At 38.4% G+C, this 22,108-nt stretch overlaps 1 protein-coding gene across 1 annotated transcript in view; it reads right to left on the bottom strand.

The window, feature by feature from the left end:
- Nfxl1 (nuclear transcription factor, X-box binding like 1) overlaps positions 1 to 19,641 on the bottom strand; it is a 41,602-nt gene extending 21,961 nt beyond the window's left edge. The window contains exons 1-12 of the mRNA XM_034508193.2: positions 19,496 to 19,641; positions 18,996 to 19,250; positions 16,087 to 16,269; positions 13,146 to 13,255; positions 10,973 to 11,103; positions 8,045 to 8,223; positions 7,659 to 7,820; positions 7,461 to 7,561; positions 6,755 to 6,869; positions 5,404 to 5,528; positions 4,626 to 4,748; positions 532 to 622 (exon numbers count right to left, since the gene is read on the bottom strand). Coding sequence (XP_034364084.1) covers positions 532 to 622; positions 4,626 to 4,748; positions 5,404 to 5,528; positions 6,755 to 6,869; positions 7,461 to 7,561; positions 7,659 to 7,820; positions 8,045 to 8,223; positions 10,973 to 11,103; positions 13,146 to 13,255; positions 16,087 to 16,269; positions 18,996 to 19,248 — 1,573 coding nt within the window. The 5' untranslated portion in view covers positions 19,249 to 19,250; positions 19,496 to 19,641. The remainder of the gene's footprint in view (positions 1 to 531; positions 623 to 4,625; positions 4,749 to 5,403; positions 5,529 to 6,754; positions 6,870 to 7,460; positions 7,562 to 7,658; positions 7,821 to 8,044; positions 8,224 to 10,972; positions 11,104 to 13,145; positions 13,256 to 16,086; positions 16,270 to 18,995; positions 19,251 to 19,495) is intronic.
- Positions 19,642 to 22,108: the final 2,467 nt, after the last annotated feature.

A 22,108-nucleotide genomic window follows, 5' to 3' on the forward strand; every position in this document is an offset into this window, starting at 1 on the left:
AAATAAACCACTTAAAGTGATTATACTTTATTTTAACATCAAATACAACAAATGTAAATAGATATTCTCACACAATAAGAAAAATGTTTAAGGTCTCAAAAAGAATAAGGAATCCTGAGACTAAAATCTCCCAGAATCACCAGTATAAGATAACCCTTATTACTTATAAGTAACCCTTATTACAAAAGTATAAAAAATTTATACTACAATCAAATCTATAAATACCTTTTTAAAAAAAGTCTCCATAGGGCAGGTTAAGAAAAACAGTAGGCTCTATCACTATGGTATTACAAAACAATACAGCTTACACTCAGACTTGGGTTTGAGTTTCACCACAACACTGCTCTGGGCATTTCCCTAAGTCACTTAACTTTAATTGCCTTGTTTAAAAATAGAAATCCAGCGACTGTCCTACCTTCTCCAGAGTGTTAGTTAGGAGGCCCAAATAAGATAGCAATCTGAAAGTTCTCTATTGACTCTAAAGCACTGAGGAAACACAAACATAAAATGACAGCTACTGTAAAATTTTACCTCTGTGGCAGACAGACGGACACTTATGGTTTCTACATCCTAATGTCCGTCCACAATTTTGATCACAAGGTGGACAGTTTCCAGGGCAACACTAGAGAGAAAGCAATATGTAAAGAAGAGGACTATGAACCCCGCACACAGCACTTCATCCCTAGTCATTCACAGAATTTTAGAAAGCAAAACTTTTTTTTTCACTCTAAGGATAAAAATTTCAATAATATCAACATTATTCTAGTAAATAATAATACATTATATTAAGAATTTACAAGTATAAGTAGAAAATGACAGTTTAATAAAACCAGGCTAAATGTCCTTGCCTCTTAATTATTCTATGCCATAATATTTCCATCACTTTCTTTCTATGCAGAAAACTACATTATCCCAAGGATTCAATCAAAGCCAGTCAATTTTCAGACAACGAATCTGGCTAATTTAGTTGTAAGACAACTAAGAAAGAAGCAAAGCTGAGCTCCTTCACTCGTCACTTCCTTTATTTCTAATCTTTGAGAAACAAATATTAACTAGCTGAATTGTCATTCATTAATTTTAGGCAACTACTTAGAATCTATATTGTCAATTTAATTCTTTCCATAACTTTCCTCATATTCGGTTGGGTTTGGTTGGTCGGTTTTTGGTTTGTTTTTAAAGGAAACATAGGTTGTGATTATCTTATAGACACTTAGGACTGTCAACTTAAGAACAAGTTTCAGTACACAAAAATACACATTTACTAGAAAGCAATTAATCAATTAGTCAAAACTCAATTAGACAGATATTTGTGAGCAGCAATGTGTCTATAATTAATAGCAATGGAGATAAAGGTTTTAGTAGCAGTAACAAAAAAAGGTTATATGGTCCATGGCTTGAATAACTGGCATTTCTAAGCATGATAAAGTTACAATAATAAGATATACGCTCTTGTCCAAACACCTAAAAAAAGTTGACAATAGACTGGAAGTTACAGATTTTAGAGATTAGGCAGCATAAGACAACAATCCTTAAGAAGGGAAACACAGAGGGCGAACCCCACAATGACATTAGCCTAACCTAGAGGCTTCTAGGCTGTTCTACAAGAAGACTGATCGTAAGCAGAATCTGGTGATTTGAGTTGAGCAGATAAATCCATAGTTCATGTAGGCTAGTGTAATACAACTTATAGTAAGAAAGCAATGGCATTGAGAAATTCTGGAAAACTCTAGAACAGATCCTTTTAAGTTTTTGCTTGAACACATATAAGAAGTAACTTCAACACCCCCAAAATAGCACTAAGGAAGAAAAAAAAAAAAAGAACAATATCTAAAGTTCACAGGACTAGGAATAGTTTGTTCCTTATAATCAGTGTGGAAGAACTTTGTGATATGCAGGCATCAGCAGAATGCTAAGAGTACTGAGACCATGTCAGTCCCAGACAGGAAGCCTAGAAGGAACTAATGATCTCTGAGGAACTTACTGCTCCAGAGCAACCCTTTAAAAGTATTTAAGGGGAAGCAAAGGAAAGGTAAATAATTAAAGGGGAAAAATGCATGTAAAAATGTCTGCAATATCTAAAAAGCCATAGAAAATTTCCTTAACAGGATAGGAAGCAGGAAAATATAATAATAAAAGAGTTAATGAAAAATCAATTGAAAGATGCAGAAATGGGAACTGACAGAAGCACAGTAAGGTAGGCATCTGCATATAGTAAAAATCAAGCATGCAGAGGAGAAACATGCAGGCTATACCAAGTTCCATCACCTCCTTAAGGTGAAAATACACACCTAAACCAAAACACAGTGTGCGAAGATTAGAAAACACAAAAGCAACTGGTGAAGCTGAGAACAAAGCTGGATCAGCTATGCAGGATACTACAAAGAAGCACTGAAACGGAAAACAGCATTGCTGAGCTGAGGGACTTCAAGGAGCATGCATATCATGAAGCACTGAGGACCATGAGATAACAGAAAGAAAATCAAGTTTAAAGTCTATAAATTTGATGAGAAGTGCAAACTTTCAATCCTAGAAGCTAGCTCAATGAAAACGAAGCTAAAGAAACATGAAAAACACCACACTAAGTAACATCAGAAAAGAATTACTACAAACTGATAAAGAAAACTCTTCAAAATCACTCAGAGAGCAAGAAGAGAACACAAGAGAGATGTGATACCCTCTTGTTAGGAAAAAGCAAGCTAAGAGGCAGTGGGCAACATTCATTAAGTACAGGGGACAAAACTGTAGAACTAGAATTCTGCAGTAAAGAAACATGTATTTTCAAAAAGGCATTTTCTCATATATAAAGATGGAAAAAAAAATGGTCAGCACAAGAAAAATTTAAGGGAGTCCCTGAGGTAGAAAGGAAACTGAAGCTAGAAAACCTGTATCTAAATAAAAAGAAATATTCAATACAGACAACAACAAAGAACTACTTTGTATTCTTTTAAACACTTCTAAAAATAACTGAGGCTGGCGAAATGGCTCAGCAGTTAAGAGCACTTGCTGTTGTTTCCTAGCGCCCCTGTCTGTCAGGTGACTCAAAACTTCATCTAAGCCTAGTTCTAGGCTATCTAATGCTCTCTTTCGTCTCTGAGGGTACCTGCGCTCATCTGACAGGCAGAAACACATACATAAATAAAACTAAAATAAGCCTTTAAAACTATAACTATTTAAAACAATAATAAAAGCAACATATTTGGGGTTTCTAAAGCACATAGCTATAATATATCGGGGTGTCATAAACTACACCCAAACAAATAATATAGTAGTAATTCCTAAAGAATTTGAAGCCCATGGTAACCACTCCAAGAAAGGAAGAAGGGAGAATGAGAGAAGAAAGAGAATGAGATGAATTGTAGCTAGTAAGCAAATAAAGTAGATAAAATGGAATCACTGAGAAACAGGTCAAAGAGAAGACAAATGAGAAAGGAATAAATAATCAGAAAATCACTAGCATAACAGTTAACAGGTAAGGCAAGCGTGGTGGTGGATGCCTTTAATCCCAGCACTCAAGAGGCAAAAGCAGGCAAAATCTCTGTGAGTGAGAGTCCAGTCTGGTCTACCCAGTGAGTTCCAGGACAACCTGAGCTACATACTGAGTCCCCGACTCAAAACAAACAAACAAAAAAGATGGTAAACAGACTTAAATAATCATGCTAAATGTAAATAATATGTAGCCAAATTAAATGACAAATACTGCTACCACAGATTAAATGAAATCTAAATGCTGTCTGTAAGAAATACACTTTAAATGTAAAGACATGAACAGGTTGAAACCTTAAAAGAATAGGAAAAGATGAAAATTAATAATAAATGAAAAACCCTAAAATTATTTATATTTCAATGACTTTAAGAACCACAAATCTTGCCCAGATTAAATGAAATCTAAATGCTGTCTGTAAGAAATGCACTTTAAATGTAAAGACATGAACAGGTTGAAACCTTAAAAGAATAGGAAAAGATACAAATTAATAATAAATGAAAAACCCTAAAATTATTTATATTTCAATGACTTTAAGAACCACAAATCTTGCCAAGGAACAAAGTTTATTTTATAATCAAAGAAAAAGTATATATACATAAGAGCCACAACTCTGTAGCCCCAACAAAATACTCCAATCAGATTTCCTCCAAGCCAAGCAACAGTAATTTCTATTATCATCTCACCTTTGCTAAGTGTCAACCATCAATCACTTTACCACCACTAAGGACATTTTCAATCAGAAAACAGAAACAGCCCAAAAACTGAACTGAGAATTAGTGTGAGAGAGAAGGAGACTACATATAGTCTTTGGTGTTTTATTCTGTTCTGTTCTATTGTTTTGTTGAGACAAAGTCACACTATACTAGCCCAGGCTGTCCTCAAACTCAAGATCTTTTTGAGTCAGACCCCTGAATGACCCATTTGTGCCACCATATCCAAAAACTGGCATGAATTAGTACTAATACAAACAACAAATGTTAATCTAGAACATTTACTAGTATTTGATACAGAAAACAAAGAACATTCCTGAATACTCAAGAAAAAATTAACAGTTTACTTTCCCATATTATATATGATGTTTTTTCCCAAAAGGAAAAATTTTACAACTTTTACCTTCAGTTCCCAAGTTGATCACACATACCTTTCTCCTACACTGATGCTTTTGACAGTCCCGCATTTGAACACACTTCGTTTCACAGAGGTAAGGCTTGTGACAAGGCATTCTCTTTGTATGCTTTCCACAACGACACTGCTTTTCCACTTCCTAGGCCAAACACCAAGAAGCAATGTTAAACGGACTAATGCTAATGTTTTTCTCCACACTGCAATTTCTGTAATTACTAAAAGGACAAAAATCTTAGTAACAAATTTGTATGAAGAACTAACTAAACCAAAACTGAATGTCCTAAAATACTTGTTCTACTTTATTCCTCCAAATAGAACCTCATATGAATTAAGAATTATCAAACAGTAAAAATAATGAAAACAAACCAATTTATATGTAGTTCCAACCATAACATCTGTTTATCTAATCTCAGTACAAGACAAGTGGAGTATTAGCAACCTAGTTGGTTAATGGAGTAGTATGGTTGAAGCCAAACTATGCCTAAACGTAAAGTCTCAAATCTAGATGTCTGTCTCCACAGTAGATAGGCTGAATTCAACAGAGTTCTAAATATCTTCTGGTAGCAAACAACCCCATACAGAACTATGCAAATGAGAACATTATAACTTGTCTCAAGAAAAACAATAAGGGGTAATGTTCAGATTTGATTTCCAGATCAATAATATAAATATTAGATAACACAAAATGATTATGAGACAGCTGTTATGGGAGCAATGACAAACACACAACACAGTTTCTTCTGACATATTTTGGTGCATAGCTCTTGAAAGAAAGTATATGGGGCACAACTAACTTGTCTGCATGTTTCACAAGGACCTCGGTGGCAACGCTGGGAACACCTATGGATTCCACACTCAAGAATTTTGTCACAGCTGTCTCCACAAGTTGGTACATCTTCTGTACAAGGCAAAGAAAACTCTGAAAAGCAGACAAAATGTTAAATGTTAAATACAATACATTATTATGAATCACTAACAAAGTTCCCTGTTCTTTAGTTCGTGAAGAATAACAGCTCTTTTGACCTATAAAACTTTTATAATCACATTAGACAAAAAATAACCTTAATACAAATAATTCCTAATATTTCTGACTAATCCCAAATTCAAAATTCTCTTGCCTATTCCTAAAACCAATGTCAAAACTGCCAACCTTTTTTTTTTCTTTTTTTTCCTTTTCTTTTGAGACAATGTCTATTATTTTAGCCCTGGCTGTCCTAGAACTCATTATGTAGACCAGGCTGGCTTCCAACTCAGAGATCCACTTGCCTCTGTCTCCCCCATGTTGAGATTGAGATGTGTACCACCACAATCAGCAAGCTTATGGTTCTTAATCACTCAAGTTACTGACAATAAACATTTATATGAGCAAACTACTTCAGAAATTGTTATCTAGAGAGATGAGTTTGAGGACACAAAACTGAGGGATTTCCACAACATGCAGAACTTTCTTTTTAAATCTGTTCAATCTCACAGTATGAAAAAAATATAAACTTTAAAACACTATAAAACTCACCTATGACAAGTAGTAAAAAACAATCCTACAGATGACTCCTTCTGGAGAGTCAAGAAAGTTTACTCAACTAACCCCACTCTTCCATAAAAACAATCAACACTAAGTTCACCCGGTAAGCTAATTCCTAGTGACAGCAGCAGACAGCCTCCTTCAGTCCCAATGTACAGCAGCAGATGGAATGTTACAACTGATGATCTTCTGACGATACACCATAGTCACTCAAAATCAGTTGATATGAGGACAGCTCACTCCATGTGTAGTTATTTGTGGACATAGACACAGTACAGTAACTGCTACATAACCACCACCACCCTCAATCCTCTGTGCAGCCTGGTCACCCTTCCTTCTCCCAGGCCCAACTCCTGTCAGTGTTTCACTTTTCCATAAAGGCATGCAGTTCAATTCCCACAGGATATAGCTTTTTTTTTTTTTTTTTTTTTTGATGCAATCAGCAGAGGTTTATTGGGGAGCGTTGGCTAGCCAACAGGCAAACTGCTTGTCCATGCAGGAACAAAGTTCGACCAGGATACAGCTTTTTGTAAATTAGCTTGTTTCATTTTGTAATAAACATTAGCATTTCTTCCATATCTTCTAATATCTCAATAGCACATTGCCTTTAAAACAAATCTTACTTGATTTCTGACATGGACAGGACCTCTTCCCAGACCGAGGACACTCTCCACAAGCACCAACATGACAAACTTGCTCACATGTGTGATTGCCACACGGCAGTGTCTTTCCACATACCTAAAATAAAAGCACTCATCAAGAGACTAAAACTACACAAAAAGGCAGAATGAAACATAACCCACTTGGGATCCCAAGCAGCCTCATTATGGCCTCCTCGTTATTGTGCTGTATGTCTCACACTGGCGTCATGCACACAGACGTGCTCACATTTACATGTGCTACTTGTTTCCTGCATACAAAGAGTATATCATAGAAATATAAGGACAGAGGTATACTCAGCTCAGTATGAACACCCACCAGACTTCAGACCTGTACTAAACCCCTTCCAGACCTAGGAAAGTAAACCACAGAAACAATTCTACTCTCTTAATGGCACTATCTCAAGAGGAGCATGGTGGGAGCTGAAGCAAAAAAGAGAAAGCCGAGGAGTAAATCTATACACTGAATTAAAAATTCAGCAACTAGCTTACTTTAAGGGAAAAACCCTTTTCCTCCAGTAATGAAGGTATTAATTACATTGAGAACTAGCTGTATCTGCTGTTCCTCCTTCCCTCCTGGTCTAGTGAACTGCCTGTGCACTGTGCACTGTGCTCCTAGCCATCTGTCTCCGCCCTCTTTACCTCCCACCCTCAGAGGCACAGCACTCACTTGATCACAGTGCCACACGGGACTCGCACAACTTCTTTCTGCTACATTTTTGCCACATACACATTTTTGTCTACTAACTCTTGGACAAGGCTGACAGTTTCCTAAAATAACAATCACAAATTAGTACACAAATATCAAAAGCAACAAAAACAGCTCTGCCTCTACTTAAAGTCAGAGTTTCTCATGTATGACCCTTACCTGCATGGCAAGGATTTTCACACTTATGATGTCCACAAAGCAGCTTTCGCCCACACGGCAGCTGACAGGACCACTGCTTGGCACTGCACCTCCGAGGAATGGGTTTTGCTTTCTTACAGTAACAAGTAGTTGTGACCATCTTTGGACAAGGAGGACAGGGACCTAGAATGCAACAAAGTGGTGGGGAGCAGTGTGACTAAAAGTCAGTGAAGAAACTTCCAAGTTTTACATTTTCTTCTCTACCATTCTCCTCAGTGCTACTTTAAAGGGTAATCCTTTCTTACACTGTCTCACAGCAAACTTCAATTCAACTTAAATAATTTTGTTTGCGTCAACATTAAGAAGAAAGAGCCACCCAGAAACTACACATATAATAAGAAACTCACCTGGATGGCAGAGTAGTAAACATTTATGACCACATGAAGGTTTAAATTCTCTCTCACATACTTGGCCACACGAATGAGGTACAAGCCACGGATCTAAAGGTGGATCTTCTACTTTCCCACAGTAGCAATAATATCTACTAGGTGTTTCTGATTTTTTGTATTCAAATCTACATTTTGGGCTACAAAAAATAAAATATTAATTCTATTATTAAAGGCAACATGAGACAACAGTAACAAGATTATAGTTTAAATTTTCATTAAGAAAAAAATAAATTCTTATTAAAATCTCTGCCCAATACACCTTCCTGAAATATGGAACTATTTTATACCTACACTCTCCAATGCAAGCACCAAAGGTCTGTGAGGTGAGGCTATGTATAAAACTTGGCAACAATCACCCTTTTTTCATATTTATACTTTTACAAACTGACACTATCACATGTATTTAGTGCTATGCATTAACACAAATATCAAAAGTACAACCACAAAGACAAAGCAACATTAGTTTTTGACTAGCCAAGATTTTTAACCAAAATTTCTACAAACTACATTTCTGCAATATTCACTCAGATTTATAAAAGGCTTGGTTTTAAAAGTTTTGTTATAAAGACTATAAATAAACAAAATATATTTGTAAAAGAAAAGGAAAAAGCAATCAGGTTATGCACAGGCTACATATAGCAAGAAAAAAATAACAAAATCCTAAAATGAAGAGAAAAATATTGAATGTAAGCAAAGAATTTTTCCTTTTTTAAAAAAGGTGCCTACAGAGACCCAAAGATGTCAGATATCCTAGAACTGGTGTTGCAAACAGTTGTGAGCCACACTAAGTACTGGGAACGGAACTGAGTCCTCTGCAAGAGCAATAAGTACTCTTAAACACTAGCCAGTTCTCCAGCTCTGAGAACTTCCTAATGTTCAATCTCTAACACAAAGTACACTTATTTCAAGTACACTAATATCAAGAAAAAATTTAAATATTATTTTATATTCTCTGCTAAAGCAGAATGACAACATCAAAGTAAATTTACAACATCAAAGTAAATTTGGGTGCTAGGTATGACAATCTTCAAGTCTAACAAAAATTCATTTGAAAGCCATCAGAGGCCACTTCCTAAAAGATGTTCTAAGCCTTAGCTCTTCCCAAACAACTGAGTGCAGTCAATGTTCTGCACCAGGCTATTTGCAGACCACCATATAAATTTGTTCTGCATAAAAACCAATGTGTTTCATTGTCCTGAGAGCATGCTGTACTTCCAAATAAATACCACACAAGTGTTCAGAATAACCAAAACATATTGACAAAACATTATGACAACAAATGTTGTCAATTTCAATAACAAAGTATGGAGAAAAGGTTCAGTTGCTCTTGCAAGGGATCTAAGTTCAGTTCCCAGTATCATGTGGTTCACAATAGTCTAACTCCAGGTCCAGGGAGATCCCAATGCCCCTGACCTCTGCAGAGGCACCAACACTCATGTGTACATACCCATAGAGACAAACAACATACACAAATGGAAAACTCCACACTTAAATATAATGAATTTTTAAAGTAAAAAAACCAACACCATACCTCATGTTTATAAATAGCTGAAATTTTATTTAAAGTGTTACATTGCCCTCTACTAAAGAAAAATGACTGTTATAGCCACAATGAAAAAAGATGTGTTTAGATAACAGGCAGCTGACAATGTGCTACAACTGCTCACCTGCATGACACAGACCTACGTTGGGAGGATTGATATGTAGAAGCACGTGTGTTTTATTTAAATGATGGAGTACCAACTAGCGAAGGCCTTATCCTGTTAGTAAGTACTTATTTTAGAAACACACAGTGTAAGTTCATTCCCATGAAATAACTACCTTATTGTAATTTTTACCAGGTTCTGGTTACATCTTGGCAGACAAGAAGTAAACAGAGTAAGTCTTAACTTAGCCACTTATCTTCATTTACTGTACTCAGAATAGCTGTGTAAAGGTTGAGGAGGAAGGAGAACTACACAGAAGATTACATTTTTATTCTTTCAGGTCTGGGAGAAAAGCAGCAGTTCATTATTCTGGTAGCTGACACTGTGTTCCTCTACGGAAAACTCTCTATTTAAAACAAGTGAATACGGCAAAAGTGAGAACAGGTACATGTGATGCTCAGATCTCTAAAACAAACAGCTCTAAATATCAGCTTCATTCTACACCCACTCAACACTAAAATCCCTCCACCATAAGCAACAAGCAAGCACAGACTTTAACTTATACTCTTTCAAAGCAGCATGTGCTCAAAGAGAAAGCAGTCTATCACCTGAACTCAGTTGGTGAATACAAAAGATCTAAATTGAAAAAAACAAATCCTAGGTTTCAAATTCCAGCTCTGGCTCTTAACAGTGAGAGGAGTGTGACTCACTACTGCTCGAAGCTAATGACAGCATCCTCAGGGGAAATGGACAAAATCTCAAGACTGCCAAGAATTACTTTTTAGAAAGAAATGTCCATGTCTAAAATGTTTTTTAAAATTATATCACAATTTTACAAATATCAGATTTACTAGGCCTAAAGAGATACAAGTTGGATAATATTAGAAAAAAGAACATTACCTTTTGAATTTAAAAAACCAGTTACAAAAATTATAAGCATATGATGTCCCCTAGCTAATGTTTAATTACATTAACAATGAATCTACCATTCTTGACTAGCTGAGACAAATGATTTAACTTCTCCACTTTATCTCAAAACATAATAGAAGACAAAGGTCCAATAATCAGCAATAATAAACATAGTTCGTAAAATCAACATCTATAAATTAATGATACCATGTAATACATAAATGTAATTTTGAGACTGAAAACCATATACAATTTCTGATATATATAAAGTTCCACATGTATTTATTTATTCTACAACTTAAAATCCAATAAACTAGAAAAAAAAAATTACCATGGCCAGGGATAATCTTTCTTTCCAAAATCATCATCTGTCACAGAAGATACAAGAAATTGGCTGTCTTTAGCCCACTTCTGAATACAGGGCATATGGAATATACAGAAACATCCTGAACAGCTCCAAACCTAAGACAAAGGTATTAAAATTGAGTCTATATGATTTTTGTCAGTTATACAATACTTTAAAATGATTATCACACAATGAATTATTTTTCAAAAGTTACCTAAAGGCTAAAAATCAAAACAATAAATATCACAGAAGAGATGATCTTTATAAAACCTATTTTGGGATGTAACATTTGAAAGAAAAATATTAATCACTCATTTTAAGTTAGCAAGAAAAACCTATAGCTATAGCTAACAATCTGAATGATCTCTAATTTTATATATACACATAAGTGTATGTGCATGTATGTGTGCACACATATTCATATATACATGCTAGTACTGACTGTTAAAATATCTTTTTAAAACATGATATAAACATTTACTCTTGTCAAATACTCCTGTATATTTTATTACATATGGCATTTATGTACCATAATTTCATCAATTTCTTATTGGTAGACATCTATTTTGCAAACAACCCAAAAAAGAATCCTGGCCATAACTTTTGTGTGTGTGTGTGTGTATGTGTGTGTATCATTTGTTGTTATATAAAACTTATAAGCCTATGTTAACACTTAACACAATATAAAAAAATGAATAAAAAGTGCAAATATAATAATATAAAAGCTTACAAGAGCCAATGAGATGGCTCAGCAGTTAAAGGCACTTCCCATGCAAGTGTGGAAACCTAAGTTCGATTCCCAGAACCCACATAAAGATAATGAAGAAACAAGCTCACCACGCTGCCCTCTGACTTCCCAGATCCACTGTGGCACACACAACAAATTTTTAAGGGTTAACAGTAATACCAAATTAATTTTTAAAACTACCAACATTCTGATGAAAGAAAAACCTCAGTTCTGGTCTCCTTATGACAACTATTTGAAAAAAAAAAAATTCTGACATGTACTATAAAATAGACAGCAGCATTAAATAAAGAGCTAACCCCTTAGTTTTGATTCTCCAAAAGCCTTCCTGAAATAACCTAGGGAAATGACAAGACAAGGAAGGAAAAATGCCAAATAATGGTATTTTGTAGAACTCATTACTACTAAACCCACAGCAGGTCCATACTGCAGGAAACCCTTTAAAAAAAAAAAAAAAAAAAAACTGCAAACATGCTGTTCTAATTCTAACCAATACCCTAAGGAAACAGGGCTGTTCACCAATCCCCCAGGAGAGTGTTGTTCCAGGTGACATGAAGGCCTCAGTGCTGCACTGTTCCTGAATACTGAATACTGGCTGAGTCAGTTCCCAAGGTGGACAACCAACCTTGAAAAGATGGGACCTACAGAGACCCATTTTCCTGTAGATGCACTGCTCACCCTGCAGCTGAAACCACAGGAAGCCAAGATGTGGCCCTGAGTATGACAACACCTGCTCAGTTGCACTGTCCTAGCAACAACCACAGTGTATTAAAATTCTGCTTTACTCTACACTACCAAAACATTTTATCGGACCTCATCTTTCTCTGAACAATGCTACTCTACCAGGAAAGGGTTAATATGAGGTCTTAAAGTTGAGTCTGTCAAGTTCCTTGTGACTTCTCTTTAATTGCTTCATTGGTGCCCTTTTAAATCTATGATAGCTTCACAATCAGGCAAAAGGCCTTATAACAGGATCAGTTATGTCTCACTGTCTTTCTCCCAATGGCCCTGGATACTTCCCACGATGCTCTAAACTTTCTTAGAAGAAGCTAATAAAACTTAAGTATCACTATCGTGTTCTAGTTCCTCGAAGCCTATCTATATTTCAACACACTACCTTTATTGCAAACCCACTGAAAATATGCAGCTCCGTGGTAGGCCATTTGCCTAGCATGCATTAGGCTCTGGCTAGATCACAGCAACACAGTAGTTGTAGGAATTTTAAAGATTCTTAAAAAGATTCCTAGAGATAATTCCTTAAATTTTTTCTGATTAACAAAATGAAGATTAATTCACACGTAACATTGCCAAATAAAGAATTTTTACACAAACATAAGTGAAAGTATCATAAATGCCTAAGTACTGAAAATGTGACATGTTATGTGGGGGTATTATCATAACGGAAAGACTTACTGCCTGGTTCCTCTTTACTGAAGCAATACAAATTAGGCATGTCATAGCCCCTGCTTGGAAAGCCTCATTCAGATACTGTTTTGTTCGCTCTAATTCATGTATATCTCCATCTTAAATTTAAAAATGGAAAACATCATAGTAAATAACATCTGAAAACAACACATCGTCACCAACAATTATGTTACATGACCAATTCTAAGCAATTTTAACTGCAAAAAAATATAACTTAAAACCTCAAAGCTTAACAAAAGAAAACAAATACTCAATGAGCTGACAAGGTTTACCCCATCCACAAATTAACAGCATTTTAGCTCTTTCACAGGCTTGCTTTCTGCTTCAAGTCCTTAACAAATTTGGTAGAGGCAGAACCACTGGCAAAACCAATACATCAAGTAATGAAATGTAAAGACAGTGAAATGTGAAGAAAAAACGAAAAGAGAGCAGCTTAAGGGAAGGCTAGCACATTAACACTCATGATCGACCTTGTGAGGAACAGATGCTGAGATACTAGTGCACAGCAGCCATGCTGCATTAAACTGTGCTCTACTCCTGCTGTAAACAGTAGAAAAGGCTTTCATAGGGAAAAACATTAAAGGACTGCATATCCTTCAAACAAGTAGTAAGTATTTATTTCCAAGAAGGATACACTATCATTATGTCAGTGTTATACACAAGATATCTGAGACAGCAGTTTGTCTACTGAGTCCTCAATCCTACCTTGTGCTTCACTGAAGTTATGAAAAAAAAGGCAGATGAAAGAAAAGTTAATAAAAGAACAACAGAGCAGCACTCTAAAGTACAGTAGACGCTAAAAGGGCCGTAGTTCAAGTTATGTTCATGTAAGAAAAACAAGCTTACATGCCTTTAGTAAAACTAAAATGATTCAACCCAAACTGACTGAATTTCCAAGAAAAGTAGGTCAATCATATAAGATTATAGAAGGACAGAATTTACCATAATAATCTAGTTCAAATCAAAATTTGTTGCCAGAAAGTAAAACTAATAAGAAACTTAGTTCATTTTCTAAAATCCTCTAATACAGAACTTAACAAACATCTGCCCTAGCACAACGCAAATAGAAATGTCATTTATAGAGTTAATGAACAAATGGTAAAGCATTCTAAACCTATGAAATTACTAAAGACAAATGTTTTATTTTAAATTGGCATTTAACTTTCTAAAATATTCTTAAACAGAATAATTATATTCAGTATGTTTATATCGCTTAGAGTACAACTTGCTTTAAAAAATCTGTAACATTTTAAATTTCATCAGCTTATTCATACAATTTAACAGTTAATTCATACAATTGAAATTTAAAATATGATGGTATAGTCTTACAAATTAAAGTAAGTTTATCTCTACAAAATTCAGGTAACATTTCTTTGACAGTTGTATTATACTCTGGCTACAGCAATATCGTGGATTACCAGGCATGTCCCAGTAGACGTAGATAGCATGGCACTAGAAGTCACATATTCTAAAATGACCACTGTGGCAAGTAAGGAAACATGAGTTTGAGGAGGTCAAGACTGGAATGAGCAGAAAGTACCAGACAAAGGCAGTACTGTTTGGCAAACCAAACAGCTAGAACTGTGGGAAGTTATCTAATGTGTCTCGGTTTTTCTTCTGTTGAATGTTAACAGTAGCCATATGTAGGTAATGTGGGCCAGCAATAGGTAAAGCCCGTGTAGAGGGAGAAAAGGGGATACTGAAGAAATCAGAGAGAGGGAGGCTGAGTAAGGAGTGAACATGGCGTAAACAGCAAGTCCTAGGTCAGACAGAGCTACATGACAAGACCCTGTTTCAAAAATAAATAAGTATTTTTAAAATTTACCAAGTAAAATCTAGGAGGCTTTGGTAACAATTAGACTTGGCTTCGTTCATGCCATGTATGTACCACTCTGTTCATACAATTCTGAGGTAGAGGACTGGAGTGGTACTAGGGTAAGAAAACAGGGAAAGTCATCTCTTCTGACGTGAGGTGCATGTGAGTGAAGGTGACATTCTCTTTAGAATAAAGCCACACAAGAAGAGAGGAAAATCACAGAAATGCAAAGCCTGAGACCAGAAAAATGGGAGAGGTTCTTGGGAATGTACGAGTGCTCAACTTACCAGTGAGAGATGGACACCATCTCATTACTCTGGTACTTATTAAAATACGTAGCTTCTAGTTTCCTTAGTTTATTACATGCATAATAAAGAATATACAGGAATAAGAATCAAAGTATTAATGTATTTTAATGTAAGTGTAATTTTAGGAGAATCTGCTCTCCTATGAAGAGCCATTTCCTAGAAATTTTCTGTTTTTTTTTTTTCTAGCTCTAACAAGATTTTAAAGAACTAAATGAGACTATAAGCATATAGTAACTAACCTAAGACTATATAAACAGCATGAAATACAGCTATAAAAGTAGAAATGTTAATATTTCTAATAACATGAGTATAAAATTTAGAAACTGTAAAAATATAAGGAGGGGGCATACTTTAAACACAACCCAAACATACACAACAGATAATGAATATCCACGTCAGACCTTTAAAGATTTAATTTTTTAAAAACAGCATGCAAATCAAAAGTAAGATATGATACTACAATAATAAAGTCAAGAAACAAAGTGGACTTTAAGGCAATTTCAATGTGATAAAAAAAGAGAAGAAAATGGAGACTACCTTGAAGGGGTCTCTGAAAGCCTTGTTGCCAAACAGAGTCACAGCCAGTAACCACCTACGTACCTATTTGTCTGGGAGTTAGGATTGTAAAGGACAGTTGCCATATAATCTACTTTATACAAAGATTAGTATTAACAACATATAATTTAAATACCAAAATGTCCTCAGCTTCACAAGATGACCACACTAAAAGTGATCCTATATAGTAAATTATAACAACATCAGAAATATCCCACTTATAGTGAAAATGTACCAATCACCAAAATACCTGTGTGAGTAGTGTATGTTATGAATGTATTAGCAACAATTTTCCCCCGTTTTCCTTCAAAGTCTTCATCCCCTTCTTCTTCTTCTTCTTCAGAGGAAGAGCTGTAGTGTTCTTCCATGAGCTTTCTGGCTGCAGCTTGATTGGCCTTCTTGATCTCCTCAAATTTCCGCTGAGACATTAGCTCTGCTTGACAAACAGAAAGAAAGTTTCATTTCTGCCAATCAGTGTCCTCACAAACCATGGCATGGTGTAGAATGACACCTCTTTTTTGGGGGGTCAGAAAGACTCCAGTTTAGTTGACTACTCCATCAATTTTAAGCACACATTTGAAAGTCACCCATAGAACATCCTATCTTCTTATAAATTGTAAGGGGGGAAAATCTGATTCCTTACCACAGAACCAAAGAAAACAACACAATAAACACTAACTACCCAGTAACCTACCCAGAAGAATCAAGTGCCTATAGACACAGAGACTAACAAACTAATGACACATTCTAAAATATATAGTAATGGTGCTGAACACTTCAGGATCAGTCTCAAAATAGACAAACTAACAAAAAAAAATTAAATGGAAATGAGATGTTAAATCACATTGTACAAGCTGGGCATGGGGCACATGCCTCTAAATCCCAGCATTCCAGAGGCAGAGGCAGGTGGACCTCTGAGGTCAGCATGGTCTGACAGCATGGTCTGTATAGAGTTCCAGAACAGCCAAAGATATGTGATAAAGAAACTCAAAAAATATATACAAACCAGGTATGGTAACAAGCATCTTTTTTTTTTTTTTTTCCCAGCAATTAAGTGACAGAAGTAGGTGGATCTCTGAGTTCAAGGCCAGCCAGGGTTAGCTACATAGTGAGATAGATAGTCTTATTCTGTCTCAAAAATAAGTAAATAATAAAAATCACTAAAATACATTATACAGTATGACTTTTACGAACTGGGGAACATACTCATTGGAAGCACACCAGAATGACAGGAGATAGTGCTTCTTCAAACCAGTCTCAAGAACCCAGTCTAGCCCACAAAACCTTAACAATGATAATATCCATGGTTTTTCTCTACTTCGTGTATTAGCTGCTTCTTAGGAAGCTCAAAACCTACTAGCCTTCAAGGTGAAATTGACATTTTTGTGGTCACACAAAATGTTAACACAGAAAACACACTTCTAACAATTTCATTCCAAAAAAAAAAAAAAAAAAATGTAAAATGGTATTGAATTGTTCTTCTACTATTATCCAGAAAAAGGATGCTAAATAACACCTGAGTTAGATCCTCTCATTTCTAGAACACTCTGTACTTCTCATTGTTAATTAATTACACAATAATGCAAAACAGAACCAGGTAACTTCCCAGCACATGTTCCCAACAAGATTTCCAGCTTCTTGTGAGTAAGACTCCTGGCAACTGCACTCCAGCTAACAAGTGCAATAGACAGCCATGTTGTGTTAAGGACAGACTCACAAGCTGAATTGTATGCATCGCTGCTCATATTAAGAGGATTTTAAATTTACTATTTTAAATCACTAATTAAAAATGTACTTCATACGTCAGACTGATGAGATTATCAAACTAAATCTCATTTTAGTTGGTATATCTGTACTTAATTGATATTTTACCCTTTATTTCCCGCAAGAAATTTTTTCCTTTTCTTATTGAAGCTAATTTGATTGGCAACTATCAACCAAAACAGACTGTTTCAGGTAAAAATGGAAGAAAATGTATATGATGTTTACTTTAATCTTTGAGAACATAGAAAAAAAGCAGTGACTGCTGTAAGACACCTCAAGATTACAAGGATGTCATTCATCTCTGGGAACGAGCCCTGGGGAGGAGGGGGAAGGCTTAAGAATTGGGAAGACATGACAGAAACACTTAGACTCTGGTAAATATATGTGCCTAGCACCATTTGGAGGAATGTCACACACAAAGTGACCAGGCAGTCCTCTTACTTTATTCCTTCAACACTAATGTCAACTGTTTGTATACAGAATGCTTGCTTTCCTGCTACCCACAAAATCCAAGCAAACTTACCAACTTGTTCACAGGTCTCTAAATAGTACACTGCACCTCTATGATAAACTGACCCATTGCGAGAAAAGTCAATGCAAACTAACTTTCTAGTTACCCTGAGAAACCCCACGAAGAAGCTCAATTTTGCTCCTAGCAGGGAGAAATGATGCAATGATATTATAATATCTGAAATAAAATTTTAAACGTCTTTTGAAAAATACATTCCAAACATCAAATGCTTTCAGGGACCATTCTCTTTTATCTAGACACAGTTATGTATAAAAACTCTCAACGCTGCACTAAAACATCATCTTGGACGAAGGCTATTGGCAAATCCATAGTGGCAACACCTGATACATCATGGAAAGACTTGGAATTTATGAACAGGGATCAGTCGAAAACAAACCAAAGCGATTACAGGGTCAAAGACAGTCCAAAAAGTCAGATAGCCAGTAAAGATCAACAACTAGTCTTGAAAGCACAATTAATGAAGAATGGAGTTCCTAATCTCTTTGTAAATGGGATTCTGAGACCTTAGCCTAGCTTGCTTGTTACCATACACAAAGATGCGAAAGCATTTAATAATTTGCAACAGATGTTAAACATTTTAGATTTGAAAAGAAAAACAAACTCTGGCGACCCATTTGTGGAGTTAACCAAATCAGCTGCACACAATTCAGGAAGGTAAGAAACAAAGGCAGTATCAATTAAAATGTGGGATCAAAGAGATGAGATGAAAATCTGCCCGAATCCGAGAAGGTCCCAGATACTAAACTCCCTGAGCAGTTAAAAAGTGAATGACTTCGAGCCTCCCCTCCCCTCCCCCGGCAGCCAACGACGTAGGGAAGTGACTTGGGGAGTTTGGTGGGGCGGGAGGCCTGAGCCATCCTCACCTGAGCCATCCTCACCGCGGGCCCCCGGGGGCTGCGGGGCTTCGCCTCCAGATGAGCGCTGCCTGCGAACCCCAGGGACCAGAGTTGCTGCTCCCCCGGGGCCCGGGCCTGGGGGCACCGCGCCCCCAGACCCTTTGGCTCGCCCTCCTCCCGCGCCTCCAAGAGGGACTCCATTTCCAGAGAGGGGCACAGCGGTGGCCCGTCCTCGGGCTCGGCCTCGGCCAGCGGCCACCTGGCGCCAGGAAGCGTCCATCCCTGCAGCGGTGAAATAAAGGAGGAGAAGGAGCGTGAGCGGCCGTCCGAGGCTGTGGATAGCTGCCGAGGGACCGTGGGGTCGGGGCTGGGTGCGAACGCACCCCGCGACAGCGAGAGCGGGTCTGAGGAAGTCGCGGCCCTGTGTCTCCCCAGGGCGAATCCCCCGCCAAACCCAGGCTCGAGCGACGGACGAGGAGGGAAAGGACGAGAGGCAGAAATGAATCACGGAGCTACGAGGAACCCACCCGGGACAGGAAAAGCCCAGCCACGGGAAATTCTCCTCCGCCTCAGGAGAAGTGCGGTGGGCACAGAAACGCTGACTGACTGCGACCGCGGCCGGGCTCCAACTGCTGAAGTGGACCACACTGAAAGCTACGTCTCCTTACCGACGGCGCCCACCGTCGGCGACTACAACTCCCAGAAGCCTCCGCCCGAGGACCGCAGAATGCGTGCCAGCCTGGCCGCTTTCTTATCCGGAAGAGGTCAAGGAATTCTCAGCGCGCATGCGCTTCCGCGATCGTTCTCGGCCTTTGGAAACTATATTTCCCAGAGTGCTCTGGGGCTCGTGAAAAGTGGACACTTCGTTAGTGGGCGTGTCGGGCATGCCCTTAACCCAACCATTAGCGGCTGCTCTCCGAAAATACGCAAGGTGTCAGGATTCAGTCAGAGAGGAAAAATCGAAATAAAGTTATTTTTGCCACAGTCTTGCTTCTTGTAGGTAGTGGGCAGATCCTCGTCCAGGAAGTTCTTAGAAAACAGAAGACGCCATGGGAAACAGGGTCAGGAAAGCCACAGGGGCATTGTAGGAAAAGTGGTTTGAGTGGAGAAAACTCTCAGAACTCCCAATAAAATCCACCCCCTAATATTACCACCTTTTATACTTTAAAACAAGGTTTCTCTTGGAGACTGCTTATTTTCCCTTCAAGACTGCTTTCTCAAGTAGATTCATTAAGGAAAATAACTGAAAGCCAACAGCTAAGCTTTACGTATATATTGCAGAAATTCATTTAGTGGTCTCTTGGGAAATGAGCCGAATTTTGGTTGATATTTGGAATTATACAATCCTTAAATTGCCCTTCAACTTAGTTTATTCCCCAACATTAACCACAAATATATTTAGATACCATTTAATGTGTCCCGGAGTGTAAAAAATATTTACACATATGTTATATATGTACATATATTTTTGTGCATACATAAATTTTTACATGTATGATTTATTGAGATGAGCTTTTAAATATTATCTAGGCTGCCCTTGAACTCGTGATCCTCTCACCTCAGCCTTTGAAGTTGTTAGGACTACAGGCCATCATCATGCCCACTGTGTTAATAAATTTTGTATTCAAAGTAATCTTATTTATTATTCCAATTTTACCACTGAAGCATAGAGAAGTAATTGTAGTGAAACTAAGCTTTAATTCTATCATGTTTTTAATTTCTTGCACATAGGTATTACATCATGGCCTATACTTTATCCAAAAAATCAGTAAATGTCCAGGAATATTGAAGTGGCTGAGGAGGAGGAGACCCTCATAGAACCTTGGCGTGTAGCACATATCTGTGTTAGCACATTGTCCAGATCTCCATACTGAACCTTCCTGAGAACATTCCCTCCATTCCTCCAAACATTAGTTATTAACTATTCTGGTGTTTATTGAGAGTTCCATACAAGCATTCCTTCCTTTTCTTTTACTTACCTGTTTAAACATGTGGAGTCTCAACACTGAAACCAAATTTTAATAAATAACACAAAAAATCTTTTTCAACACTCCAGCAGAGCCTGGGTTGCAACTTGGTGGAGTGACTCCTGGCCTCCTCTCTTAGGCATATGATGATTCTGTGACTTTAATGTTCTGCATCTGCAATGTCCTCATAAGCCATATGGTAACTAGTTGGTCCTCAGCCCTTGCAATGAAACCTGTAAATGGCAGAGTCTAATGGGAGGCTGGAGGATTAAGTCAAGGGGTGTGCCCTTGAAGGAAACTCTCCCCTCTCCCCTCTCCCCTCTCCCCTCTCCCCTCTCCCTCTCCCCTCTCCCCTCTCCCCTCTCCCCTCTCCCCTCTCCCCTCTCCCCTCTCCCCTCTCCCCTCTCCCCTCTCCCTCTCCCCTCTCCCCTCTCCCCTCTCCCCTCTCCCCTCTCCCCTCTCCCCTCTCCCTCTCCCCTCCCCCCTCTCCCCTCTCCCCCTCTCCCCTCTCCCCTCTCTCCTCTCTCCCCTCTATCCCCTCTCTGCCTTCTCTCCCCTCTCTCCCCTCTCCCCTCTCTCCCCTCTCTCTTCTCTCTCCCCTCTCTCCCCTCTTTCCCCTCTCTTACCTCTCTCTCTCCTCTCTCCCCTCTCCCCTCTTCTCTCTCCCTTCTCCCCTCTCCCCTCTCCCCCCTCTCCCCTCTCCCCCCTCCCCTCTCCCCTCTCCCCCCTCTCCCCTCTCCCCTCTTCTCTCTCCCTTCTCCCTCTCCCCTCTCCCCCTCTCCCCTCTCCCCCCTCCCCTCTCCCCTCTCCCCCCTCCCCTCTCCCCTCTCCCCTCTCCCCTCTCTCCCCTCTCCCCTCTCTCCCCTCTCCCCTCTCCCCTCTCCCTTCTCTCCCCTCTCGCCTGTTCTCTCTCCCCTCTCTCCCCTCTCCCCCTCTCTCCCCTCTCCCCTCTTCTCTCTCCCTTCTCCCCTCTCCCCTCTCCCCCCTCTCCCCTACTCCCCCCTCCCCTCTCCCCTCTCCCCCCTCTCCCCTCTCCCCTCTTCTCTCTCCCTTCTCCCCTCTCCCCTCTCCCCCTCTCCCCTCTCCCCCCTCCCCTCTCCCCTCTCCCCCCTCCCCTCTCCCCTCTCTCCCCTCTCCCCTCTTCTCTCTCCCTTCTCCCCTCTCCCCCCTCCC

The sequence above is a fragment of the Arvicanthis niloticus genome, chromosome 7 (genome assembly GCF_011762505.2).
Source record: "Arvicanthis niloticus isolate mArvNil1 chromosome 7, mArvNil1.pat.X, whole genome shotgun sequence".
In the NCBI taxonomy this organism is placed as follows: Eukaryota; Metazoa; Chordata; class Mammalia; order Rodentia; family Muridae; genus Arvicanthis; species Arvicanthis niloticus.